Below are 26,042 nucleotides of genomic sequence, written 5' to 3' on the forward strand. Positions count from 1 at the left end.
AGTGGGCACATTTGGGGGGCAGGAGGAGGGGGAGAAGCCCCCCGCGAGTGGGGGCCAGGCGGCGGTCAGGGCTTCCTGTATAGGATGCTGATGGCGATGATGGCAATGATGATGAAGATCACCAAGATGAGGGTTGCCAGCACGGAGCAGATGATGTTTGCCACCCTGGCGCGGGAGCCGTGACGCCGAGCACCCTCCAGGTCCCCCAGTAGCTTGCAGTCACGGGCCTGGGGGGTAAATGGCAGACTCAGAATGGGCGGAACTGGTTGGGGGCCCTACCCGGTCCGGGGGAGGCTGCAGGGTTGTGCTGAGACCCCAGGGGTATATCCCCCGGGGCAGCGGGTGAAGCCACAGGGCACTGCCTGTTCCTCCACCTGCCCCGCAGTCACGGCACTGGGGGGTGCAGGCTCGGGGGCTGGCACAGTACTGGGGGTCCCAGGGCAGGGTGGAATTAAGGGGTTGGAGATGGGAGACCAGATCTGGGGTCCAGGACGGGAGATGGAATCTGGGGACCAGAGTGATGTCAGGGAGGGCTGGGTCAGAGGGACAGGACTGGGGGGTCCCGAGGTGATGGAAAGGTCTGAGTCGGGCTGGGTCAGGGGCTCCCGAGTCGGGGAGGGGGTCGGGACATATCGGGGTTCTCCGGCTGAGTTGGGGGGTCCTGGGTCGGGGAGAGAGTCAGGATGTGTAGGGGATCCCGGGCTGGGCTCAGTCAGGGGGTCCCGAGTCGGGGAGGGGGTCGGAACGTGCCGGAGGTCCTGTGCCAGGCTCAGTCGCGGGGTCCGGGGAGGAGCTGGCCAGGGGTCGGTCTGCATGAGGTGTCCCGGGGCCGATCAGGGCTAAACGCGGGGTGTTGGATGCGGGTCCCTGGTCGCCCCCCTCACCTTGATGGAGTAGACGAGCGGGGGGAAGCCGAGGCATCCCAGCCCGCCCACTGCGCACCACAGCAGCACGTTGAACAGCGACCAGAGCACATAGTCCCGGGGTGGTGGGTCTGCCCGGGGGCCGGGGGGAGCCGACCCCCAGCCGGAGGACTGCAGTGGGATGCACACGTCCGCCTGCCGGGGCTCCATGGCCGGGAATGAGCTCCTGGAACGGGAATGGAGCGCTCCCAGGGCGGGGGATTGGCCCCGCACCGCCCCGCGCGGGGGGGGGATACGGCCATCCGGGACCCCCTTCCCGCGTGGGCTGGGGGTGCAGGGCAGCTCTGGGGTTCCGGTGGGGCTTAAAGGGACTCGAGAGCCTCGGAGGGGACCCTGGGGGCTTCAGAGGACCCTGTGAGGGTCCAGGGGACCTCAGTGAATCTGATGGCACTTGAGGACTTCGGGGGGGGGGAGGGGCTTAAAGGGTTTTGGGGGCTCTGAAACGACTTTGAGATTTTGGGGGGTCTCCAAAGGACCTTGGGGACTCTGAGAGCACTTGGGAGAATCCAGGGGCGCTTGGGGACTTTGGGAGGATTCAAAGAGACTTTGGGGACTCCAAGGGAACTCTGGGGGACCCTGTGGACTCTGAGGGGACTCAAGGGGATTTTGGGGACTCCGAGTGAAGTCTGTAGGACTTTGAGGTTGGAGTGGATGGACTGGAGGGATCTCTCCACAGCAGCCCGGTGTGGTCACAGGCTGGAAGAAGGTTTTGCTGATGGTTGGTTTGGGCTGGGAAAGGATTGATTTTTTCCTGGCTTGTATTGGGCTACACTCTGGGGTTGTGTTGGAAGCTGTTGATAAAAACAGGGAGAAGGAGGAAGAGGGGATCTCAGAGCAATGGCCTGTGTTGTCCCAAGTCCCCATGGGATGTGCTGGGATTTGGGCAGGCCAGGGCTGGGGCCAGGCAGGCAGCAGGTCCCCGTTTGCAGCAAGGAGCCCGTGTTTTCTGGGAAAAAAACGGAGCAAAAAAGTGATTCACCGGGTGCTCATTGCCAGGGATCCTGCAACAAATACCCACTGTGTTTGTGAGTGGGATTTCTGACATCTTACGAATGCAGTGCCTTGGCAGGAGCCCGAAGTTCTCGGGGAGAGGGAAAAACAGGGTTTTGTTCCCGTCCTTGCAGGGCCCCAGCCCCGAGGACCAGGGTCTGCCCAGAGCGAGGAGCACGAAGGGGAAAAGGGAAGCCAGGACAGCTGCATAGCTGAAGCTCTGCCAGATGGACCTGGGCCAGGATTTTCCATGGTCCCTGTGCGGGTCACTCCGGACAGCGCCGGGGCGGGACAGTGAGCGGCACGTGCGGCGGCCGGAGGCGCGAGGATCGCTGCCCGCTTCCCTGCCAGCTCTCCCAGTGAGGGGACGGGGAGGGCTGGTACTCGGTGTGGCTTCACCAAGCACAGCTCCCCCCCCCTCCCCCCCCCCGCAGGATGTGGCTTCCACCGAGCACGGCTCCCCGCCCCTCCTGCCCCGCAGGGTGGGGAGGGAATGGGGAGGTAATCATGAGGAAATTGGTGTGCTGAGGTGAAGAGATTTTCACAGGGAAAGCAAAAGCTGTGCACGCCAGCAAGGCACATAATTTGTTCCCCGCTTTCCCATGGCAGCTGTTCCCAGGTCGGCTGGGCTCCTGTCTGTGAACCATAAAAGTATCCCAGATCACCTTGCTGCAGGTGAGAGCAGTGGAATCCAGCCTATTGGACACGTGCAGCACGGCCATTCGGGATGGAGCCACAGCACCCTCCGGCCCCTTCCCTCTGGGAGCCTCTCCAGCCCCACTGTCCCACAGTCACATTCCAGTTCATCCCGCTCAAAGCCCTTGGCACATCCCGCCTCCCCCAGTCCAGCTGGTCCTCAGCTCTGCTTGCTCCCAGCCCTCCCTGAGGGCCGGTGAGGACGTGGGTGCTCTGGGTGGCACCCTGGCACAGGTGAGGTTCTCCCCCCACCCTCAGGGTGACCCTATGGGTGCAGTATCCGGGTTCATGGAGCCGGATGTGTCGGCGAACATTGTTTCTGTGATGAGAGATAATTTCCCTTCCCACCCCCCAGGCACCTCTAAGGGCCGATGTTGTTTCTCAGCCAGCCACGCTGCGGTGGTGGGGACCCTAAGCCTCTTCCTGCCAACATGAAACCGAGCCGGGGCAAAAGTGAAAGAAATCTTTATTTAAACCAGGTTTTCTCCAAAAACAATACTTCTCCCGGGGATTGTTTTGAGTCAGCTGGGGCTCCAAACGCAGAGCAAAGCAGCAAAGAGGTCACAACCCTTTTAGGGGTGCTCAGGAGGGGTGTCCATCCCCAGGCACTTCCAGCATCAGCAAGGGCTCAAGAAAAGTTTTGAGCAGAGAGGAAAGTGGCACAGGACCCCAGCGGGCACCCCCTGGCCCTGAGGGGTGAGGAGTGCTCACTGCCCATGGAGCAAGGAGGTGCTAAGGGTAGTAAGGGTGGTAGGGGTGGTAGGAGTAGGATTTCACCACCAAGACCACGATGACGATGGTGATCACGATGACGATGATGTTGACTACCAGGGCCGTGATGTTCAGGCACTTGGCCGTGGAGCCGTAGCTCAGGGCCCCACTGTGGTCACCCAGCATTTTGCGGTCCCTGGACTGTGGGAAGGCAGAGGGGAGAGTCAGTGGGGTCGGGAGGGCGGGGGGCTCAAGGCTGTAGGGGGGTGTGAGAGGGGTTGGAGGTGCCACCCCTGGACTGAATCCCCCCAAAACACCAGGGGTACTCCAGGACGTTGTGGGGCCAGGGCTCCATGGAGAGGGGCTCTGTGGGTTCCATGGGAAACCCTCTGGTCTGTAGCTTGTGAGGTTCACTGGACACCCCTGAACTGAAGCTTTGTGAGGTCCTTGGCTCTCCCTGGAGCCAGCCATTCTGTGGGCTCAGTGGGGTGGGCTCAGTGGGGTGGGCTCAGTGGGGTCCCCGCCGTTGCCCCCTACCCTCAGCCTCCTCCCCCACAAGTCCCTTACCTTGACAGAGAAGAAGAACGCCAGGAGCCCGAGGCAGAGGATGTTGCCATACAGGGCAGTGCAGAAGGACCATACCAGGTGGTCTCGGGGAGGCAGCTGCTCCTCCTCCACCTGCACCGTTGTGCAGGTGGTCGTGGGCATCTCGTCCATGTTCATCCCCCCTGGCGGCATCTCGTCCATGTTCATCCCCGCTGGCAGCATCTCGTAGGGTGGCAGCGACTGTTCCATCCAGGGGCAGGTGCACACCGGCAGCGGCACAGGGGAAACCGTGTGGTTGAGGAGGAGGTGGCACTGGGGGAGGGCAGTCTCACAGGAGGCTGTTTCGTTTCCTCGAGGCTGAGGATTTGGTGGGAAAAGGCCGCCCCTCCGGATGTCCCAGTAAGGGCGGGAAGAATCCTGGACGCGTTTTCCTCGTCCCCTTCTTTATCCCTGTTCAATACCTCTTTCCTTGTTCCCTTCTTTGCCCCTTTCCTTACTCCTTTCCCCTCTACTTTCTTTGCCCCTTCATGTGCCTCCCTCTTTCCTTGTCTCCATCTTTACCTGTTCCTTGCCCCCTTTCTCCCTTACCCTGTTCTTTCTGTCCTTCTCGATTCCCGTCCCGTTTTTTGCCCCCTTTCCTTCTGTCCAACCTTTACCCCATTCTTTTCCCTTCTTTCTGTACCCTCTTCTTTGCTCCTCCTCTTTCCTCGTCCCTATTTTGTCCCCGTCCTTGTCCTCTCCCAGATGGCCACCTGGGGACAACTCTGAGCGTTTTGGAGTGTGTGAATAACAGACCCTAAACCGGGTCCCCTCCACACAGCACCGGGCCCCCCTCTGACACCCCCAGCCGCCTGCTGCCTCACTTTGGATTCTTGGGATGCAGCTCCACGGCCCCTGGAGTTTCCCCTCACTGGAATCCCTCTCCCCAGCTGTTGCACCAACATCCTTTACGGTGTGAGAGTGTTTGAACTGCGTTAATGCGCCTGAATCCGCAGGATACACCATCCTGTAAGGAGGCAATAACATTTTACTGGCAAGTCCGTGAATGTTTGTACTTAAACCAAACAAGGACAGCCCAGTCCTGCAAGCAGGGATTTGGTTTCTGAGAAGCGCGGCCCTGGGCTGCCCTCTAGTTTTCCCAGCCGTGAGTGTATTTTCCCCTGTAATAACTAATTACAGAGAGGAGGAGCCGCTGCCTCAGTCTGTGGAATGGGAGACGAGGGGAAAAATTCCATTGTTTTCACCGCTGCGCTGCGGAGGGAAGAACCAGCCGGCACATCGGTGCAGTGAGTGGTGGCCGGTCTCAGCTCGGCCGAGCACAGGCGGCTGGGGGGGGGCACAGGGCTGTGACCCCCGGAGTCTCGGCAGCCCGCGAGGGGGGTCCTGGGGATCCCAGCACCCTTGGAATCCCTGCACCCAGCGAGGGGGATCGCTACGGTCCGGGCACCCAGTGTAGAGGATCCTGGGGATTCTGCTCCTCGCGGGATCCCCGCACCCATCGAGGGGACCCCAGCGATCCCTGAACCCATCTCTACAGGATTCCCGCACCCAGCGCGGGGGCTGATCCGGGATATCCCCGCACCCCATCCCGTAGGATCCCGCATCCAGCGGCGGACCCCGCACTGGTGAGCGGGAATCGCGCCCTCCTGTGGACAGGGCCGGGCACTGCAGCCCCCGCCGCCGTGGAACGCACCATCCCCGCTGTGGGGGGGAGGGCTCCGGGGGCGGCCCCGCCGAAGCCCCGCGTCATCAATCGCGCAGACCCCTCAGGCCCCGCGGCATGGAGATCCCGTTCGCTTCCGCCTCGCCGCCGCGCAGGGCCGAGGACAGAGCCGGGAACGGGGCCGGGATACGCGGTCATGGGGTACCCGGTCCGCCCCGCCCCCGCGCTCCCCTCATGGCCCGGCCCGCGGCGCCCCGGGGGGCTGCCGACCGTTGGCTTGGAGACGCGCGGCGCTTCCGCAGGCCCCGCCCCCGCGGGGCGCCCATTGGCGGCGGGCCGCGGCGGGGCGCGGCGATTGGCCGGCGGCGCTGTCGCTCGGGCGCCGGGGGCGTGGCCGCGCGATGCCCCGCTCATTCATTCCCCCCGCGGGCGCGGCGCGGGTGGGGCGATGCACGGCCGCGCTCGGGGCCGCCGAGCCCCGCACCGACCCCCGGCCCCGGCAGCCGCAGCCGCCCCGCGGCCCTTGCGGCCCGCCTGGAGCGCGCGCGCTGGGCGGGCGGGGGGCCCCATGGGCCGGGGTTAGCCCGGCGGTGGCGGCGGCGGGGGCGATGCGGGCGGCAGGATGCCGCGGCTCCCGGTGAAGAAGCTCCGCAAGCAGCTGAAGCTGCTGCTGCTGCTGGCGCTGCTCACCTCGGCCGCCTGGTTCACCTACCTGCACATCAGCCTGGTGCGCCAGGGCCGCGCCCTGCGCCTCCCCTTCGCCTACGGCAGAGGTAACGGGAGGGTCCCCGCGAACCGGGGGGCTCTCGGAGCGGGGCCTCGGGGGGGATCGGCGGTCCCCATGGGGCGGTGGGTGCCCCCCGCCACACTGGGCTCTCAGAGCACTTTGGGCTTGCAAGTCCCCAGAGGGTGGTGGGGGTCCCCCAGCACACTGAGCTCACGGAGCACTTGGGGTTTTAGGGGCTCTACCCAAAGGCTGGTGGAATCCCCCGCCACGCCGGGGTCCCAGAGCACCCCCTCAAGACTTGGACGCCCTGTTCTCAGCGCTGGCTTAATGTCCCACATCAGCCCGGTAGGTTTGGGGTGAGCGGGACCCCTCCGTGGGCTCCGAGCCCCAGCATTGCACTTGCGGGAGAAGGAGAGACCCAGGAGGGCCCCCAAACTGGCCAGGGGTACATTGTCCTCCCTCGAGCGGCTCCGTCCTCATTTTTCCACCCGCTGCCTTGGCTGCGATGACAAAGAGGCCATTTATAGCCGCTCATCGCTGCTGGAAGGGGTAATCCCTTCCTTCCCAATGTTCCTATCCCTTTCCAACCCTCCCCATCCCATCCCAACACTTTTTCAGCTGGTGCTTCTCTATTTCAGGAAAAAAAAAAAAAAGAATTTCTCCCCTCTCCCGCCCTTGGCCAGCGCCGGGATGGATTCCGGGATGCTCCGCAGGGATGAGCCGGAGGGGCAGGTGCCCCACGGTTCGGCTTCGTGCCCAGTTGCTCCCGGTTTTCCCTTCGCAGACCCCCGGGGGCTGCTCGGGAAGCACAAAGCGGCAGGGAATATTTGCCGGGCCAAATTTGAGCCATAGCGTTCCTGGGGGGACTGACCTCGTCTAGCCTGTTTTGTCCCTCCAAAAATGGGAAGGAAATGGTATTTAGTGGCTATTGAGGGAGAAAAAGGCTTTCCCGAGTGGGTCGGAGCGGCCCCCGGGGGCTGTGGAAGCCTCTCGGCTGGAAAACCCAAAGTTTCCGACCGGAGCAAGAGGATGATCCTGCAAATTTTTGGGCCTTTATGTTAAAATCGGGAAATCAGGATAATGCGAGTGAGCGAGGCAGGAAATGAGGCGGCTGAACGTCGCCTCCGAGGGAGGGGGGAGTACCAGGGGCTGCCGGGTCCCGTCTCCCCGCGGGGTCCTCCTTGGTGGGAAAGGGATAAAGTGTGCCCTTTGTCCCCGCGGCTGTCCCCGAGGGGTTATCCCGTTATCCCAGCCCCGTGTTCCCAGTGTTATCCCTGTGGCTGTGCCCGAGGGCTTGTCCCTAGGGGCTGCCCTGTGTTCCCGTTGTTATCTTCGAGCCACTGCTCCGTGTTCCCACAGTTATCCAGAGGGGCTGCAGTCCCCAAGCTGCTACTCCGTGTCCCTACGGTTATCCCATGTCCCTGCTGTTATTCCAGTGTTTGGTAGGGCCCTATCTGGCCTCTGTCGGGATCAGCAGCCTCGGGCAGGTGGGGGAAATGGCGTGGGATCACCATCCCTGTGGATGGCTAGCTGGGAAACCATGGATCGGGGTCCCTCTGGATGTCGCAGGGGGAGCTGAGCTCTTCCTGCAGGGAGGGTGCACAGCAGTGCCGGGGTGTTTGCAGGGGCTGAACCTGGCAGGTGCCTATCCCTGCTCTCCCCACCTCGTCCCTACGTGTCCTGCATCCCAGCTAGCCCCTTGGGATGCTCCCAGGGGAAGCCACAGGGTTTGCTGTGGAAGCGAGGAGGATGCCCAGCTCTGGCTCACGGGGCACTGGGCTTTGGGGGAGAGCAGGGCCTATAGGAGGTGGGGAGGTGCCTCTAGGATGGGGATGGCACAGGGGGAGCGTGGCTTGGGAAATGCCAGGTGCTCCAGCAGTGTTTGCCTGGTGATGGGTCTGGGCTGCCGTGTGCCATGGGCAACACGGGCACCTTCCCTAGCTGGGCTGTGGAGGGGGGGGTGGTTCCCAAGGGAAAGCTGGGCCTTGCCGGGGCTGCACCCAGCTGTCCAGGACAGGACTCCAGGGAGATGCTGCTCCTTGCACTGGGATTTTCCAGTGGGCACTTGAAAGCTGTGTGAAGGTGTGGCAAAGCCAGAGTTCAGGTCCCACTTAGCCTCTTTGGACACGAGGTGGTGGAAAGGGGTCAAGTGGAGGCTGGGGAAGCGTTTGTCCATGCACAGAGGGACTCTCATCCTGCTGCTGCTAGGGAGGGAGAGCCAGGGAATGGTTTGGTTGGAAAAATATCCCATGAAGTAAAAAAAAGGGAAGAATAACAAATATAACTGAGGGGGAAAAAAGCAGTACTAAAGAGAAAGCTTGGTGCACGCGCTTAGGGGTGAGTTTTGGGGGAGAGCATCACCCCAAGGGTTTGTGCACCAAAAGGAGTTTGGAGATGACTTTTGGATTTGGCCACTGTGAGCCAAGACTTGTCTGTGCCAGGAATGCTGCCTGGTTAATTACTAAGGAAAAAGGTTAATTACTCATTAAACTGAGCATCAGCGAGCAGCTGGACACTCTGGAGGCTGCAGGTGTGGGGCATGAGGCTTTTAGGTGGCTCTGGGGGTGTAAAGCGGGGAAGATCCCAGCCAAGTGGGGTTGGGAGCACAAGGAAGGCATGGGGGGGATTATCCCGGGGGCCTCCGTGTCCCCTCAGCTCAGCCGGCGGTGACACATGGGGCTGGAGCATCCAGGGGCTCAGCTGGGAGCTGTGCTGGTCCCTGCTAAGACACACCCCCTCCTTCCCTGATCTTCTCCAAGTAGATAATTACCCTTCTCTGCCTAATTGAACACACAGATTCCTCATCGGAAATAATGAGGCCATTACGGTGTTCTCCCGGCTGGAAACCGCTCCGAGCCAATGGCGTGGAAACACTGGTGCACCAGGTGGAAAGGGAGGAAAAAAGGATAGGGAAAAAAAAAAACATAAGAAAATGGAAAAAATTATAACAAAAAAATTATAACGAAACCTTAGTGGCTCTTAGTGGGCGTGTGGGGCTGGGATTCAGTGTGGCGGGGGGGTGGCGGTGCTGGAACTGGGTTTCGGGAGGATTTTGGGATTGAGGGTGCTGAGGGTGCCAGAGCCAGTTCATGGATGAAATGGGGCTGTCTGGGGAGGAAAACCCAGCCAGGCCTCTCTCTGCCTGCTGGATGTGGCATAATCTGGGGCCAGGCAAGTGGGAACAGGGATACCCCTCTGCCATGGTCCAGAGGACTCCCAAAACTCCTGATCCCAAGGCAGCGATGGGATGGATGAAGAGGAAGGGCAGCAGGGTTTGTGAGGCAGCTGCTTTCCTTTCTCCTGGCATTGCCCCACTCTCCTATCCCTGTTGGGAAAGGCTGTTTTCCCTGGCTGGACCTGCCTTGGCACAGGGTCCCAGTGTCAGGGAAAGTTGTCCCATCCCTGCTGCTGGAAAAGGAAGTTTGGATCAAGAGAAACAGTCCAGTTTGGGTGTCACTGGGAACATTTCTCCCTCTGGGAAGTCCTGCATTCCTTGTCTTCCTCGCTGGGCTGCCCTGGGCTCCTTGTCCTGCTCCTCTGGGATGGAGCCCATGGGAGAAATTTGACACATGCCTACAGGTGCTGGCTGGAACAGGCTGGACAGCTGGAAGTGGGATAGTGACCCCACAGAAAACACAGAGCTTGGAGGCTGGAATGTTGTTGGGATGAAGCGCACCCTAAAATTCCCAGCATTTCACAGTGACCTTCTCCAGAACTTGCATCCCAGGAAGGAAAATCTGTGCTTGAGGCTGAGAATGCGCATCATCCCTGTTGGGATGGGCCAGGGTCCCGTCGGAGTTGGGCACTGGAGGGCACTGGATGCGCAGTGAAGGAAATGGGGGAGGTCTGAGGGCTTTTGATGCCCAGGAAGGATTTGAGTCAAGTGTGGAAAAGTGTCATGGCCGCCTCTCCTAGTGGGTGTTTGTTGGCCTGAGGGGTCTCATGGTAGCTCTTTTGCCAACCAGAGCAATTCCACAGGAATTTCCATCTCTCCAGCTGAGAGGACTGTCATGGAGTGGGCAGCGCCGCTGGCAGCTCCGAGATTTTTTCCCGGTGGGCAGCACTGTGTTTTTGTGGCACTGGAAGGGGGGTTTGTGATATTGATTCCTTGCTGGCTAATTATAATCATTTAATATCTCGTTAGGAGGCTTGTGCAGGGATGCTCCCGCTCCGAGGCTGTGTCTGTGCCAGAAAAAATTGGGAATGAAACCTCTGGGTTCCCCAAAGGCACTGCCACTCTGCCACAGCTGTATCTGGGTTTAAATGTCACCTCGCTCCACGTCGCTGGGCTTGGAAAGGGGCCAGCAGAAACGCCGGCTCGGAAAGCCGACGGAAGAAAGGGGCTGTGTTTGGGGCTGGGCAGGAGGAGGAGGCAGGAGGTGGGAGGTGGGATGTGAAAGGCTCTCTGTGCTTCCCAGCGCAGCACAGGCGGTTTGGAACTGGGTTATAGGGCTGTGATAACGGGGAGACGCTGCTGCCCTGGGAGGCATCGCCTATGTGGGTCCCTCACGCCCATGGCCTCATCCCAAGGATGAGGATCCTGGCCCTGCCTCCCTGTCTGGAGGCTACTGTGACTCAGAGATGGTTCGTGCCATGGTTTGTGCCTCCTGCCCCCTCCTCGCTGCTCCTGAAGCATCAGCGTCGCTCCAGGGAACAGCTTATAGTGCTTCCATTCTCTCCCTGAGCGTCTCCATCCTGCAGCCAGTGGGTCCCTGCTCTCGTCCTCAGATCTTCCCCCATCCCTCATCTGTCCATCTGTCCTCTCTGGTCCTTGAGGGAGCCTGGCCAAGGGAATGGATGCAGCAGTGCTCCCTGTGCATTCCTGTGGGGTGCTGGATACGGCTTGTGGGCTGTGAGGATGCTGGGAGGAACTGGAACCCTCCCAGTTCCTTGCCTTCTTCCTCCTCTTCTCCTCCCCCTGTCCCACTCCTCCTGCAGGGATGTGGTTCAGACCAAAGAGAGTCGGGTTTTTGGGAACAGTGATGCTCACTGGCACAAGGTGCTGCCCTTCCCCACCCCTTATCCCAAAGGCACTGGTTCCCAGTTCCCCACAGCCTGACCAGCAGTTGGGTGTTTGGCTCAGGCTGCCCTTCGTTTTCCTCTTTGGTGCTTAAATTGCCAGGGAATAAAGGTTGGCATGGAAGCCTTTCCAGGGACTTTGCCGGTGTTTTTGCTCCTCCTGGGATGTGGGAGCCCCTTGGAAGGGATGGGGGCGGGGGGTAAGCTCCCGGGCAGGTCCCTTGGGAGCACTGAGCTCCTCGTGGCCATGATTAATCCACAGAGCAGCATGGGGGGAATGATGTATTGTGGAGCAGCAGCGACTGCAACCTCGGCACGGGGAGGGATTGGCTTTAATTCCACTGCCTGTGCCGGCAGGGGCATCCTAGGAGTGATGGGGAGTCTGGGAGTGGAGGAGATGAGCGCTGGCTCCAGTCCTGCTGCTCGTGGAGGGAGGAAGGATGCAGGGATGGAGCTGGGTGAGGGGAGGGAGCGGCTGGGGGAGCTGCCAGGAGCTGGTTGGGGCTGCCAGCGGCTGAAGAATGGCCGAGAGCAGAAGAAGGGGCTTTAGAGCTTAATTTCCTGTCCCTGCCGTGGGGATGGGATTTCTACTGCCATCTCCAAGGAGACGCTGGCTGTGCAGCCACTGGAATACTAATGGCGTGGGAGGCGTGTGGTGGGGGGCTCCGGGCATTCCGAGCCCCTCCTCGGCGGTGGCAGCTGCTGAGGCCATTCCAGTTTGAGAGGTGGGAGGCCCCACGACTTGCTGATGGTGGGGGAAGAAGGGTGTGGAGGGATGAAGACGTCAGGGGAGGGGATCGGTGAACCCTTTTCTGTGATTCCCATGGCCGGGGGTCACTGCTCAGTGCATCTGGGGCTCCCCCTCATTGCTACGTGGGGCTGGCTGGTTTTTGTGGGGGCTTGCAGGTGTTTGTGGCAGTGGCTCTGGGAGACCCACCTCTCCCAGCGTGTCCTGGAGCTTCCCTCTCCTGCGGGTTGAACTGTGGGGCTGAGCCGTGCGCCGGCAGCGCTGTTTGAACTGCCAACGCCCTCCGTCCCACCGGGTTTTGGAGTGACAGACAAAGAGGATGTGCCCCCCTACCCCCCACCCAAAATAACCAATGTCTTTTCCAAGTTTGCACCACTGTTTTGGAGGGGTGGGGCGTGGTGTTTTAAAATTCCCTGCCCAAGGAAAAGGGACGGGAGCTGCGGATGGCAGTCAAAGGTTGGGGATAATCAGCACAGCGCCCCGGGCTGGGAGCGAGGGTTCCATGTTAACATGGTTTTGGGGGGGAAGGTGGTTTGGTGAGGGATGATGTCTGAGGGTTTGGGGCCGGTGTGCTCTGGGCAGAGGTGTGGGATGCTCTGGAAGAACTGGGGGCTGGAGGGGCAGGGAGCAGGGATGCATCCCTGAGGATGGATGGGGAGTGAGACCCTTGAGAGCTTATCCTGGCATCTCCTAACGTGCAGGACCGGGAGCTGCGGGGAGTGTAATTAAACCTGCTGCTGCTGAGCTGCTGCAAAGCTGCTTAGTGCAAATGTAATGAGGAAAATCGCAGCCAGAGCCCCCCTGTGTCACCCCGCTTTCTGTGTCCTGGTCCCCTGGGAGCAGCGGGCGATGCCAGCACCTGCCCTTCCCGGTGCCAGGGAGAGGGATGTCCTGGAAAGAGGAGCCATACTGGGATGGAGGGCTGTGCTCTGACCTCTCCTCTGCTCCCACCCAGAGGGTGAGAGGCCTGGGGAGGTGACGGATCCTGGCAGGAGACCGGCGGCAGCCCCGGTGAGGCGCAGGAAAGCCGAGGATTCCAGCGAGAGCCGCGAGGAGGATCCGATGGTAACAGGGCATGGAGCATGGGGTGGGAATGGGAATGTGGAGGTCACTGGTCCCAGAGCAGAGTGCTCCAAGGCTTGTCCAGCTGAGGGGATCCAAGGACTGGGAGGGTACAACCTCTGGTTCTGCCCATCAGCCCTCACGGTGGATAAAACCTCTCAGTATCCCCCTGGAACTGGGTGGGATATCCGACCAACTATCCCACACCCTGCTCCACGTGCCTTTGCCCTGTCATTAGGCTCCTGCTTTGCTGGGCAAAAGCACCTTCTCCTGTGTCCTCTGCTCCATCCTGTCAACCTCTATCCCGGACTGGGGAGCCCCAGGCTGGGCCCAGTACACCCCCTGTGGAGCTTCCAAGCAGAGGCTGGAGGGGGGATCTCTCCTTGCCTCCAGCCTAGGAGGCACTTGGAATTGTAGCCACGAAGACACGCTGCAGTCCATCCCTCAACGTGTCACCAAGCTCCTGCCCAACCAGTTGTCACCTAAAGGCCTCAGAGCCGGGCAGCCAGGTGGGATGGTGGGAGGGGAAAGCCATGGGGTGTCCCCTGGCCCATCCCAACGCTGCTGACCTGCTACTCCTCAGAAATGAGGGACAGGTGGACAAAGGGGGAGTCCGAGGTGCCTGGAGGAGGTGCAGGCTGATGCTGGGTGAGGACGGAGGGCACAGCAGGAATTGCACCTTGGCTTTTCCTGGGAGGAGAGCGAAACCTTCCAGTGAGTGTGGCACAAATAGATCCCTCCTAATGTCTTCCAAGGGCTCCACTCCCTTCCTCAGAGACATTAATGTGTTTGTTTGGGCACTTGGCTAATTATTTCCCTGGCTGCAGAAGAGGAGGATGCTCTGAGGGGGCTGAGTAGGAAGGGGAGGGGCTCCAGAAGTGCCTGGCTCTTCCTTGCCACCTATCACCCTCTCAGCAAGCTGGGGGTAGGTGAATGCTTACTTAATCCCTCTAAATTACAAGACACAAGCAATGGGATTAACCTAATCCCCTTTAAAGGAAGAGAGGGAATGGAGAGACATCCTGCTTCCACTGCTCAGGACACAGAGATCATCTCTGCTCTTTTGGAGATGGAGTCCAAAATGCTCTGTTTCCTGCAGCCCCTCAGATCAACCAAACATTTTGGATGAGCAGAAAACTCACTGTTTTGGATAAGTTTCGGCACAGAAGGGAAACAAGCTGAGCTGGAGCATTTTGAAACTGCTGCCTGGGACACCTTGCCAATATTTTTGTGCCTCCTCCTGCTTTCCTTTGCTGTGAGCTGTGAAATCTTTCACCTTGGTTTGGCTGTGCTCAGCATCCCAAGTGAGATATTTAGATCATAAATTCCCTGGGCAGCCCGTGCCAGGCCATCACCACAGATGTAGGGAAACATCCTGCAAGCATGGCCAGGCTGGCCCTGACGCCCCATCTCACCTCTCCCTCTGCTTCCTTGGCAGAATGATGGGCAAGATGTGGATGGCTGGTTTTCCAGAGGCCAACATTCCAACCGAGCCACCACCCACCCCAAACTGAACCTGACCAAGCAGGCTTTGCCCTGGAACGAGCAGGTAGGTGGGCAGGGAGCAGCCAAGGGGGTGCTGGGGGAAGGGGAGGGACCCCCCCTGCTCACCTTCCTCTCTTTTCCCACAGTACAAGGGGAAGGCAAACTTGCACGTCTTCGAGGACTGGTGTGGTGGGGCCGTGAGACACCTGAGGAAGAATCTTCATTTCCCGCTCTTTCCCCACGTAAGTCCCAGGCCAGGCAATGGTGGGTCAGGAGGGGGGGCCCTCCGTCCCTCCCTGGGTGCTGCTGTGTCTCCAGCTTTGCTTGCAGGGTTTGGTGATCCCAAGCAGAGCAGGGATGGGGGGTGGCGATGGCACCTCTTCGACAGGAGGCGGGAGGGACCCCGGGCTGACACAGAGGAGGTGGGCTGGGTGGGGTGGGAGCAAGGCATGGAGTGTCCACGGCTCCCTGCCTGTCTCCTCCGCAGACCCGCACCACGGTGAAGAAACTGGCGGTGTCACCCAAGTGGAAGAACTATGGGCTGAGGATTTTTGGCTACATCCACCCTTTCAAGGATGGTGAGTGGTGGAGCTCAGCCTTTCTTCCAATGCAGTGATGTGGGAAAGCTGCCTCCTTCCTCCTCCTTCTTGAACCATACGAGGACAGAAAGGCTCTTGGAAACAGTCCTCAAACTCTGGCTCCCAGGCAGAAGAATTTTTTGGGAACAAAAGACCCTTTTACCTGGTTGTGTTGAAAGGAGGTGAAGCCCTGATCCCATCCAGGACAGAGCCATCATGTGGGATCTGGAGTGGCTCTGTCCCTTCTGTCCATCCATCCATCCATCCCAGTTTCCCCATCTCACCCATGCCAGCAGAATCCCTGTGTCCCTCTGGAACGACTCTCTCCCTGGCTCTCCACAGGGGATTTCCAGTTTTCTGTGGCATCGGATGACAACTCGGAGTTCTGGCTCAGCTCTGACGACAGCCCATCCAATTCCCGCCTGGCTGCATTTGTGGGCAAGGTATGTGCTGCCAGTGTCACCTCTCTGCCTTTCCCTGCTGCAGGAGAAAGGGAATGCTGGGCTGTTTCAGCCTGGCCCCTTCCCTGCCCCTGGCCAGGCCAAAGGACCATCTGCCCCTTGGCCCTACCCTCGTTGGAGCTGCCAAAGACCAACTTAAGTCCCAGAATAAGACATTTAACATTTGCTCCTGGATTTTCTTGGTGTAAACTCCTACAGTGGGAAGCTGGTGGGCTTTGGTGTGGTGTCCTGGTGCTCTCACGCTCCTCTTTTCTTCCCAGCTTGGCACTGAGTGGACGGCGCCAGGAGAGTTCACCAAATTCAGCTCCCAAGTCTCCAAGCCCCTGCGGTGAGTGTGTCCTTGCTCCCGCTGCCCATCCCATGGGGATGGAATCAAGCAGATGGAATTGCTGGCTCTGAGCACTTCCTCATCCCTAGGAGGAGCCCCTGGCCATGATCCCTTCCCAAAAGGCATGTGGGGGCTGGGCTGGACCCCAAATCCATGGTTTGAAGGTGCCGGGGGCTGCAGGTGACAAGGTGGAGACCACCTGATGTTCCCCCCTGATCTCCCAAAGCTCCTCAGCAGTGGGATGGGGGAGCAGGGAACCCACCCCAGCTCCCCAGGAAAGTTTACTCAACTGTGGGCAGGACAAGGAGAGTGTCCCAGGATGTCCCCTCTGGCAGGGCTCCCTGAGGGGACGTGACCTCTGTGTCCCCTCTCACGCAGCCTCATGTCCTCCCGGCGCTACTACTTTGAGCTGCTCCACAAGCAGGATGACCGGGGCTCAGACCACGTGGAAGTTGGGGTGAGTAAATTGCCCCATGCTGGGCTCATCCCAGGACTGATCCTGTCCAGAGCCAGTGCCAGGGCTTTTCCTGATGTTTGTTAAAGTGCTTTATGCTGGCGCAAAGCCACGATTTCCCCCTCCTGTGGCTACCAGAGGCAGTGTTGCTGACTGTTTCCCTGGCTATTCCAGCCTCTGCTGGAACGCATGGGCTGCTGTTCTCCTTTCCTGCTAGTGGGCTTGTGGGAGCTGAGGACTCTGCTGTCTCTCCCCTGTGCTCCCATCACAGATGCCAACGGAGCGGCCCCTTCGTTCCAGGCTCCGGCAGTGATGGGACTCCCAGTGTTATGTGGCCATTCCCATCCCTTCTCCCTCCTCCTGGGCCTCTACTGGAGGGTTGGCAGAGGGAAGAGGTCCCTGTGGGCTGAGCCCATTCCTGTGGGCAAGGAGATCCCAGAGCAGGCAGGTCCCACCTTGCTGGCTGCCTCCCAGGGTCAGCGGTGGGAGAGGTGGCCGAGATGACAGACCACGTCCCTGTTTTCTTTTTCCCCTTAGGAATACCATGAGTTTCAAATCTGAGCTTGCCTGCCTTGGCAGCACAGCCCTGGCAGAGCCTGGAGCGTGTGTCAGGGGCTGGGGCTGGTGGGAGGGGAAGATGTTGGCTCGTTAGCAAAGGTTTCTTTTCTCCCAAGAACTCATTAATCACTGGAGTCAAACCGGTGCCAGCAGAGCATCAGGGAGGCCGACAACACCCCTTCCTCGCTGGCTGCCTCCCTCCCTCCTCCCCATCTCCCCCATCCCGATAAGATCTGCATTTCTTCAGGGAGAAAACAAATAATGGGGAAAACAAATAGATGGGGGAGACGTTTTCGAGATGGGATGTTTTTGCTGGAGGCAGGGAGCGAAGCCTTTCAGCCCTGCACAAAAATCTCTCAGCTGTGCAGAAAGAGGCAACAAACAACATCCACAACAAAAGCAGGACCCTGATGTGCCTCTGCCCGGGGGGTATTGAAGGGCTTGTCCCGACAAAGGCTCTAGACTGGCTTTTAAAGTGCTGGAGTTAAATCAGGGCAGACAACTCTGAAGACCCCCTTCAACTGAGCCTTTATGAAGCACTGGAGCGAGGAGAGTTGTCTTTCGGTCCACAGGGCCACGGGGATGACCGGTGACCGTGTAGCAATCCCAGAGGGAAGCAACATGAGCCTGTATCCCACCCCCAGGAGCCTTCCCCTACACAGGGATTCTTGCTAATCCCAAACCCCCTTGGGTAAGGCCAGGAAATGGGGCAGGATCAGTCCTCTCCCTTGTTTCTCCTCTGCAGGGAAAGAGCTGTGGACAGGGAGGAACCATCCTGACATGCCAGGGACAGGCAGCTGCATCCCGACCCCCCACCACCCTCTCGCTCATTCCCCATCTCCTTTTATTTTTTTCCCAGTGGCGAGTTTTCCTCCCCAGCTTGAAGTTTGAGGTGATCGACTCCTCCTACATCTCTCTGTACACAGGTAAGGGCCAGGTGCCTCCTGCAGCCACAGCCAGCAAGCTTTCCAGGGGCTGGATGTGCTGGAAGCTGGGAGAGATGGCACCAGAGCCTGGGAAGGAAAGCAGAGCCTGGGAAATTGGATCTTGGAGGGAGATCTCAGCTTCTGAAGCACCTCCCCCACCCTGAGCTTTTGCTAAGTGTAAGGAGGGATGCAGGGGCTGTGGTGGGTAGGGTTGATGCTGGAAGCAAGCTGAGACTCCTAAAAATGGGATGTGGAGGCAACACACCATGGAAGCACAGCCCTGCCAGTGCTCCAGCTTCATCCCAGCCGCCAAGACCCCGGGCCTGGCCCTGAGTTACGAGGAGCTGTCGTGTAATCAGGGATGGATGGTGCAAGGTTTAATTAAATCTATAGATCTTCTGCTTCCTGCCCTCGCCCTGGCAGCGGCAAAGGGCTTGATGGATGGGTCCTGCCCTGGCGCTCTGACTGGTCATCATTCCTGCTCTGGAAGGTGTCAATAAGGAGGAGGGGGCAGGCAGGATCCATGGGGAAAAGAGGGATGAGGGGTGCTGGTGGTGCTGATGCAAGTGCCCGTGAGATGGATGATGTGCAGATAAATCCCCCTCTCTGACCACTCTGTCAGTGCTGGCTTTTTCCGCTTCTCTTTCCTGCTTCCCAGTTCGTTTGGATCCAGCAGCACCTTGGGGCGAAGCCATATCACTTGTGGGGAGCCCATCCCTGTGGTGTGGGGGCTGCCAGCAGCAGGCAGAGTTCCTTCCTTTCCTTCCTTTGTTCCTTCCTTCATACTTTTCAGGGGCTCCAGCCCAACCTCAGCTAGCTGTAGGGACACATTTGGGAAGCCTTTCCCTGCCCCAAGCAGGAGAAACTGGGGCTCAGGAAAGGGGCTCCTGCTTCCCTCTGGCTCTGCAGCAGGTAGGGCTTCCTGGGAAGGGAGCAGCCGTGGGAGGCAGCTCAGAGCACGGGTGAGGTGACCGGAGCAGGGTGAGCTCCCGTGGGAGCCTGGGGGCTGGTTGGTGGCCAAGGGTGACATGGCACCCTCATCCCTGGAGAGGAGGCAGAGCAGCTCATGTTGCAGTAACCTACACCTCCGCAGGGAAGGACAGGGTTTAATCCCTGTATCCTTGGGGGTTAAAGCTCGGAGTGTTCCCTTGTTTTTGGGGCTGCTGTGATTGGAGCGGGGTGACCTGGCTGGGATCAGGCTGTGCCCTTGTCCTCATTAACTGATGCAATAATCATTAGGCTGATTTAGTCACGGGGTCTGCGAGATGGCTGGGAGGCCAACATCGGCTTCTCTGGGAGCAGGAGGCATCCACAGTGCTCCCAGCCCTCTTGGTGGGAGCACTGGAGAGATTGGGAAGGGCCACCATAGAGGATGCTCCTGGTGTGCCCGTGGAGCTCAGCTCCTGCTCTCTCCCACAGATGAGTCATCCCTGAAGATGAACCATGTGGAGCACATCCCACAGACCTTGGCCAGCCACAGCGGGAGCCACCTCTGGGAGGCCCAGCAGGATGAGCATGGGGCTGACATGCTCAAGTCTGACCCCAGGGACACCTTCTTCCTCAGTAAGCACCTGGGAACGGATCCTTGCTGATCCCTGGGGGGGCTTGAGGGAGGACAAAGGCAAGACCGAGGTGCCTTGAGCACTTGGATCATTGCTCTACCTACCTCTTGGGTGGAGGGGTCTGTGGGGGGCTTGTTAGAGTGGTTTGGGAACGGCTTGGGAATGAGCTGCACCCACTTCTCTGCAGCCCCTGCCATTGAGGCCTCCCGTGTGGAGAACGTGCTGGTGCCCTGTGCCTACAGCCCCACCTACGTGGTGAAGGATTTCCCCATCGCCCGCTACCAGGGCCTGCAGTTCGTAAGTGCCTCCCTGCGGTGGGGATGGGGTCACACTCCCACGGGGGCACAGCAGAGCCCAGGGCAGGGGTGTTTCTGTCTGCTTGATATCCAGGGGAAAGTGTTCCTTGCTAGAGGGTCGGGCTGAACTTCCCCAGCTTGGCCTGAGAGGGTTGGAGTTAAAGCCCTGCGGGGTGTTTGAGGCGTTGGGGAGCCATGGGGGTGGCCTTGGTTCCCTGGCTTGGGGTGGCACAGCACGGTTGCCTCTGCAGGTCTACCTCTCGTTTGTGTACCCCAATGACTACACGCGCCTCACTCACATGGAGACAGAGAACAAGTGCTTCTACAGGGAGTCCCCCCTCTACCTGGAAAAGTAGGTGCTCTGGACCAGAATTTCGGGGTGGTACACGGAGGGGGCTGATGTCAGCAGCACTGAGGTGATGTGTCCTCAGCTGTATGTCCCCAGGCCCTGTCCCTCACGGAAGGGCTGCCCCAGGCTGGCTCTGTCCCCATCTCCCAGGCACGTAGCAGCTTGAGCGCTGGCAGTGCTCCCGGATTTGGGAACCCCAGCTCCCTTGGCAGCCACCGTGCTCCTCCTTGCACGTCCCTGCGCGCTCCTCCCTCCCCGCCGGGCCCTCACCTTCCCTCTCCGTCCCCAGGTTTGGGTTCTATAAGTACATGAAGATGGATGAGGAGGAGGAGGATCCGCGGCACCGAGCATTTCTCTTCCTCGGCCCTGACAGTGAGTCACCCCCTGCCCCGGCAGTGGGATTGCTGGGCACGGGGCCGAGCTCCCAGCAGCCCATCTGCTCGGAGCTGCAGCTCCTTGGGATGATCCAGCAGTGCTGGGGCCTCCAGGAGTGCAGGGCCGAGTGGAGCCGCATCCCTCTGAGCATCCCTCCGAGCATCCTGCCTGGCATGGCCACAGAGCACTGTGGGGTGTGGGAAGCGGGACACTTGGTTGGGATTTGTTCTCCCTACCGTGCACCCACATCTCCTGGGTTGGCCTGGGCAGTAGGCAGGAGGGACTGGACCCAGTGTGGAGTCTGGGGATGTTCGTGGAGCCTGGGAGTGCTCATGGAGAAGTCAGAGGCTTTTCAGAGCCTGCCTTGGTTAGTTTGCAGCTTGGCAAAGCCCTGGCAGGTCGGGTTTGCTCCCGGATGAATTAGGATTGGTGCAAAGATGTGGCTGAGGTTTGGGGAGGGTAACAGGCATCCCCTGGTAGCCCCAGTGGGCATCCCTTGGTGCCCCCAGCTCTGCTCCCTCACCTCAGCCACTCGTAGGTTCCTCTCCTGCTGGGAACAAGCTCTGCCTCCTTGTCTTGGCCGCAGGGTGTTTATCTCTGCCTTCACTCCCCAGATTTCCTCGAGGATGATGATGAGGAGGAGGAAGGAGTGGACAGCCCTGAGCCCACAGACCCCCCTTCTGAGGCCAAGGAGCAGAACTTTGGGCCAGCACCCGGAGCCAAAGGGAAGGATCCCATGCCAGTCACTGGGGATTACGGAGATGACCTGGACTATTACAGCTTCCGATGGAGGCAGGGCCGGGCACAGGCCGAAGTCGGCACCCCTGGGCAGCTAGGGACGTGGAGCACATCCAGCCCACTGGTGTCCCTCCAGGATCCCCATGGGCAGGAGGATGCCACGCTGCAGCAGGGCCCAGGACGGGCGCTCCGTTGGCTGCCCCAGGAGCCCGGCGAGGGCGAGGAGGATGAGCTGGGGCTGCCAGCATCTCCAGAGCACGGCGGGGCCCTGAGCCTGCAGCCCCACTTCTCTGTGCCTATCTTTGGTGGCAAAGGCAAAACGCTGGGTCCCAGCCGGCCAGCGGCTCCCAGCGAGGACAAGAAGCCCCGGAAAACCCAGGAGAAGGTGTACGTGACCCGGCTGCAGCCCGGGAAACGCAGAGCCCCGGCCCAGGAGCCAGCCTTCCCTGGCATCTTCCTGCACTCAAAACCTCTGAAGAGAGTCCACCTCCGCTCCAGGACCCCTCAGAAGCATCCCATCCCCCTCGGCAAGTTCCGAGCCATCCCAGGCCACCGGAGCCCCTGGCTCCTGAGCAACATCTCCAAGGAGAGGGACCCTGCCAGGCGGAAAGGTAGCAGGAGGTGGGATCGACCGCCCAAGCAGCAGGCACTGCCCAGCCTCCTCGCCCTGGGGACTGAAGGGCTCTTCAGCAGGGAGACCCATGAAGACACAACCACTGCCCCAGGCAGGACAGCAGCCACCGCTGATTACAACTCCTCCGAGGCTGCACGCTCCGAGGGGACACGGGTGACATCCTTTCTGAAGGTGTCGGAAACAACAGTGTCACAGCAGGAGGAGGGAAAGGGCCAGGAGGAGGAGGAGGAGGAGATGTCAGACTACTCCTACGAGGCAGGAGAGCTGCAGCAGGGCTGGCTGGAGGACTCCATCAACTGGCAGCGGACGTTCAGCGTCAGCTCCGTGGACTTCGAGTTGCTGCGCTCTGACTGGAACGACCTGCGCTGCAACGTGTCAGGCAACCTGCAGCTGAGCGAGAGTGAGGTGGTGGACGTGGTGGCTCAGTACATGGAGAGGCTCAATGAGAAGAATGGAGGGTAGGCAGGGAGCGGGATGCCGGCGGGAGTTTGGGGGGCTGAACCTGCACTCTGCCAGGTTGGGCTGTGGGATCATGGGAAGCAGAGGTCATTGGGGGAGGTGGATTTCAAGGTTTCTCCTTTCCCTGTAGCATCTACACCCTCCTGAGGATCATCAACGTGGAGAAGCGCCGGGATACAGCCCGGGGCAACCGGTACCTGCTGGAGCTGGAGCTGGCGGAGCGGGGCCAGCGCACGGTGCGGCTCTCCGAGTACGTTTACGTCCTCCTACACCAGGGCAAGCAGGACGACAGCGCTGAGGCCAACCCCGACGGGCTGACCCTGGGGGCCACCGAGCCCCAGCCCAGTGCCTGGAGTATCCTCTATGGAAAACCTGTCCTGTGCCAGCCCCTGCGGCTCAGCTGGAGGCAGGACGTCATGGTGCACTTCGTGGTGCCGGGTAGGTGACGGCAGGACGGGGTTTGCCTGGGGAAGGGTGTTGCTCTGGGAGCACCCCCCGTGAGCCTGAGGGCCGTGTCTCTGGCAGTGAAGAACCAAGCCCGGTGGGTCCAGCAGTTCATCTCGGACATGGCCAGCCTCTATGGGGCTACGAGGGACGCCAACTTCAATGTCATCCTGGTGGACTTTGACAGCGAGGACATGGATGTGGAGAAGGCCCTGCAGGATGCCCGGCTGCCCCGGTAACCCCCCGCACGGGTCCCAGCCTGCAGCCTCGAGGGGTCTGCAGGACTCCCCGAGGTGAAACAAGGCGCTCACACACCCTGCTGCTCCTTCCCTGCCTGCACAGCTCGCTCTCTCCTCCTCATTTTTGGGGGCTCAAACTAATTTTCCACACAAAGCTGGGGATGCTGAAGCCTGTGACTCTGCAAGGGGGACCCCTGGTGTGAACTGTAGCACCTGGCCCTTACTGAGAAGGCCCCCTCCCCATGCTGGTGGTCCCTGTCCCCCTCCTGGCTGTGTCCCTGTCTGTCCCCAGCACCACCTGTCCTGTCCTCTCTCCCCAGGTTCCAGTACCTGCGGCGCACTGGGAATTTTGAGCGCTCAGCTGGACTCCAGGCCGGTGTGGACATGGTGGAGGTGAGCAGGGACAGGGACCAGCTCTGACCGTGGCTTCTCTCCTGGGGCTGTTCTGCCCTGATCCCCCCACCTTGTGTCTGCTCCTCCCCCAGGATGAGCACAGCATCGTGTTCCTCTGTGACCTGCACATCCACTTCCCGCCCAACATCCTGGACAGCATCCGGAAGCACTGCGTGGAAGGGAAGCTGGCCTACGCGCCCATCGTCATGAGGCTGAGCTGTGGCAGCTCCCCCCGGGAGCCCAATGGTGTGTGGGGAGCCTCACCCAGGACCCCTTTCCAGCCAAGAAACACCCCCTGCCCGCCCAAGGGTGCTGTGGTGCAGGTCCTGGATACAGCCGGGCTTGGATGTGGGGGAGAACGGGATTGCTTTGCTTGGGCAAGGTGGGATTCCAGCCCAAGGGTGCTTGAGGCACAAGGGGTGTGATGCCCCTCAAAACTGGGCTGTCACCCAGAGCACCCCTGTGGGAGGTGGCAGTGAAGGGGTTGGACTCGCAGTGGGAAGAGGGCTTGGGATGGGGAATCCCCATGACTCCCAGGTGGTGGGGAGAGCGCAGAGGGGATGGTTTGGGCATTTGGGGGTCCCCTCCATCTCTCACCTCATTGCTCCCGCCACCTCCAGGCTACTGGGAAGTGAATGGTTTTGGCCTCTTCGGCATCTACAAGTCGGACTTTGACCGCGTGGGAGGGATGAACACGGAGGAGTTCCGGGACCGCTGGGGCGGGGAGGACTGGGAGCTCCTGGACAGGTGAGCACAGGGGTCCTGCAACCCTTAAATCCCCCAGGGAGCAGGGTCAGCCATCCCTGAACCCCATCCCTCCATCCACAGGGTGCTCCAGAGTGGGCTGGAAGTGGAGCGCTTGCGCCTCAGGAACTTTTACCACTACTACCACTCCAAGCGTGGCATGTGGAACGCCCGCAGCAAGAAGCCCGCCAAGGAATAGCGCCTGAGCCTGGCCTGTAGCCAAAAAACCCCGACAACCCCCTGTCCCTGACTGCCACAGCCTGGTGCCGGCATGGAGGGCACCCCAGCACCCACTGCAGTTATCCTGGGAAAGGGGGAGCGGGGAGGGCCAAGGCGGGTGGTGTTTGTTTTCTTAAGGGTCTAATTTCTTAGTCAGCAATGAATTTATTAAATCCTTTGTGCACCGGGGGGCTGGGCCAGGTCCCAAGGGGCTATGCTGGGTCCTGGGAGGCTGTTCCAGGCTGGGGGATGATGGAAGTGGAATAGGCGCACCCAGGATCCCCACTGGAGCTCACTTTGCAGCCCCTTTCCTGTTGTTGTCCCTCCCAAAATACCAAGTACCTCATCCCCATGTCAGGCTGGGGAGCTGAGCTTTGAGGGGGCTGCCGGTACCTACAGGAGTGAGGGGCGGCTCTGAACCCACGGGGGCTGCCCCAACACTCCTGCTCCCCTTCCAGGACCTGTAGAGCCCCCGTGGAGGGAAGGAGGGTCTGGCTGTGCCCTGCACTTGGGGACACGATGTGGTGGAGGGCAGAGCCCCAGGGGAGGCTGGGCTGGGGGTGGGTATAGGGCAGAGCCTGCAGCAGGTACGGGCAGATGATGTTTCCAAGCTAATTTCTGTGAAATTATAAGGTAGGAAGCTGTTTTCAGGAAGTTTTGTCTGTTTGGGTTTGGTTTTTTTTATTCTTAAAAAAAATAAAATCGATGTCTTGGCTGGGATTTCCCTCTGCTCCATCACCCCCACACCTGGGCAGGGTTGCTGATTGGCCTCTGTCCCTTGGTCCCTAAGGATCCCCCTCCCTGTGGTGAGAGCAGGCAGCAGTGTTCCGTGCTGGGAGGAGGAGGCAGCACCCTGGTTGATGCCTGGCTGCGTGCCTGGGCTTGCTGGGCCTCCACCCCACACCTGGGCCCCACCCGGGCAGCCTCCGGCACCCCACAGGCTCCATGGGGGGCTGCCCTGGGAAGGGCAGCCAGGGGGGAGCCATGAGTGGCTCCGTGTGCTCCTGCATGCCCTGGCACACTTGTCCATGCCTGCTGGTGCTCCAGCTCTATGCTGGTGCTTCCCCCGTGGCCATGCCCGGCTGTGGTGGCACCTCGGGGGTTCCGTCCTGTCCCACCTGCCACGGGCTCCTGCTCGGCAGCTAAGTCACTCTGTCCCCACAAATCCCCTGGGCTGCTCCCCTGAGAGAGCTGAAACAGCCTCAGAGTTTCCCCCTGAGTATGTTATTCCCCCACATCCCCCAGGTTCGCTCGGAGCGTCCCCAGAGTTTGGGGTGAGGATGGACATGGTGGGGGCTCCACCACCCACGTGCCATCAGCAAACAGCTGCAGTCTGTGGGCTTTTTATCCCAAATTTGGTCCTTGGAGCCCCAGGATCTGCCAGGAGGGGACTGTCCCAGCAGGCAGTGGTTGTTTCTCCCCTCTCCTTGCCCTGCTCCCTGTTTTTTCCAGCACTTTGGAAGCGCTTTGTTGTGGGTGAGGGCTGTGCCTGCTGCGCCAGCAGCGGATCTGTGGCTGGGCGAGAGCGGGTGGCCCCATGGCCCCCAGGCCACCAGTTGCATCCCAAAACCTGCCTGGCCTTAGGCACAGCTTTTCCAGCAGCTTCCCAGCCGGGAGAGCTCCAAAAGCCACCAGCACTGGAGCAGGCATTAGGCCCAGCTGAACCCAGAGCTGGTGCTGGGAGGGACTGGTGGCACCAGTGCCATCCCCATTGA

At 60.4% G+C, this 26,042-nt stretch overlaps 3 protein-coding genes across 4 annotated transcripts; 1 reads left to right on the forward strand and 2 right to left on the reverse strand.

The window, feature by feature from the left end:
• Positions 1-65: 65 nt before the first annotated feature.
• On the reverse strand, positions 66-1,073 carry LOC114063327 (dispanin subfamily A member 2b-like). The gene is made up of 2 exons (XM_027895524.1): positions 885-1,073; positions 66-227 (listed from the first exon to the last, which is right to left on the reverse strand). The coding sequence occupies exons 1-2, from the start codon at positions 1,071-1,073 to the stop codon at positions 66-68; spliced, it is 351 nt and encodes a 116-aa protein (XP_027751325.1).
• A 2,268-nt stretch (positions 1,074-3,341) lies between these two features.
• Positions 3,342-4,341, reverse strand: LOC114063328 (interferon-induced transmembrane protein 2-like). Its single transcript, XM_027895525.1, has 2 exons — positions 3,888-4,341; positions 3,342-3,521 (listed from the first exon to the last, which is right to left on the reverse strand). Exons 1-2 carry the CDS (start codon positions 4,113-4,115, stop codon positions 3,342-3,344), a joined length of 408 nt encoding a protein of 135 aa, XP_027751326.1. The 5' UTR covers positions 4,116-4,341.
• A 500-nt stretch (positions 4,342-4,841) lies between these two features.
• Positions 4,842-25,047, forward strand: B4GALNT4 (beta-1,4-N-acetyl-galactosaminyltransferase 4). Of its 2 annotated transcripts, none has more exons than XM_027895438.1 (20): positions 4,842-5,152; positions 12,979-13,088; positions 14,524-14,634; positions 14,717-14,812; positions 15,058-15,148; positions 15,491-15,591; positions 15,870-15,937; positions 16,316-16,394; positions 17,809-17,875; positions 19,295-19,438; positions 19,625-19,734; positions 19,985-20,085; positions 20,372-20,454; positions 21,072-22,287; positions 22,419-22,726; positions 22,814-22,967; positions 23,292-23,364; positions 23,457-23,610; positions 23,985-24,111; positions 24,193-25,047. In XM_027895438.1, exons 1-20 carry the CDS (start codon positions 4,912-4,914, stop codon positions 24,305-24,307), a joined length of 3,549 nt encoding a protein of 1,182 aa, XP_027751239.1. In that variant the 5' UTR covers positions 4,842-4,911; the 3' UTR covers positions 24,308-25,047. The 2 variants fall into 2 exon arrangements, with proteins under 2 accessions (XP_027751239.1, XP_027751240.1); XM_027895439.1 differs by lacking the exon at positions 4,842-5,152 and adding an exon at positions 6,144-6,302.
• The last annotated feature ends 995 nt before the right edge of the window (positions 25,048-26,042 follow it).

This window comes from Empidonax traillii, unplaced genomic scaffold (genome assembly GCF_003031625.1).
Source record: "Empidonax traillii isolate 1590-97213 ecotype Southwest subspecies unplaced genomic scaffold, ASM303162v1 scaffold461:size861717, whole genome shotgun sequence".
NCBI lineage: Eukaryota > Metazoa > Chordata > Aves > Passeriformes > Tyrannidae > Empidonax > Empidonax traillii.

Excerpts from the sequence above, each read along its gene's own strand:
- LOC114063327 (XM_027895524.1), bottom strand. The coding sequence starts at position 1,073 with ATGGAGCCCCGGCAGGCGGACGTGTGCATCCCACTGCAGTCCTCCGGC. Across the intron at positions 228-884 it reads CGCTCGTCTACTCCATCAAG|GCCCGTGACTGCAAGCTACT; the intron begins GTGAGGGGGGCG and ends TTTACCCCCCAG.
- LOC114063328 (XM_027895525.1), bottom strand. The coding sequence starts at position 4,115 with ATGGAACAGTCGCTGCCACCCTACGAGATGCTGCCAGCGGGGATGAAC. Across the intron at positions 3,522-3,887 it reads CGTTCTTCTTCTCTGTCAAG|TCCAGGGACCGCAAAATGCT; the intron begins GTAAGGGACTTG and ends GCCTTCCCACAG.
- B4GALNT4 (XM_027895438.1), top strand. The coding sequence starts at position 4,912 with ATGTTTGTACTTAAACCAAACAAGGACAGCCCAGTCCTGCAAGCAGGG. Across the intron at positions 15,938-16,315 it reads CAAGTCTCCAAGCCCCTGCG|CCTCATGTCCTCCCGGCGCT; the intron begins GTGAGTGTGTCC and ends CCTCTCACGCAG. Across the intron at positions 22,968-23,291 it reads CAGGATGCCCGGCTGCCCCG|GTTCCAGTACCTGCGGCGCA; the intron begins GTAACCCCCCGC and ends CTCTCTCCCCAG.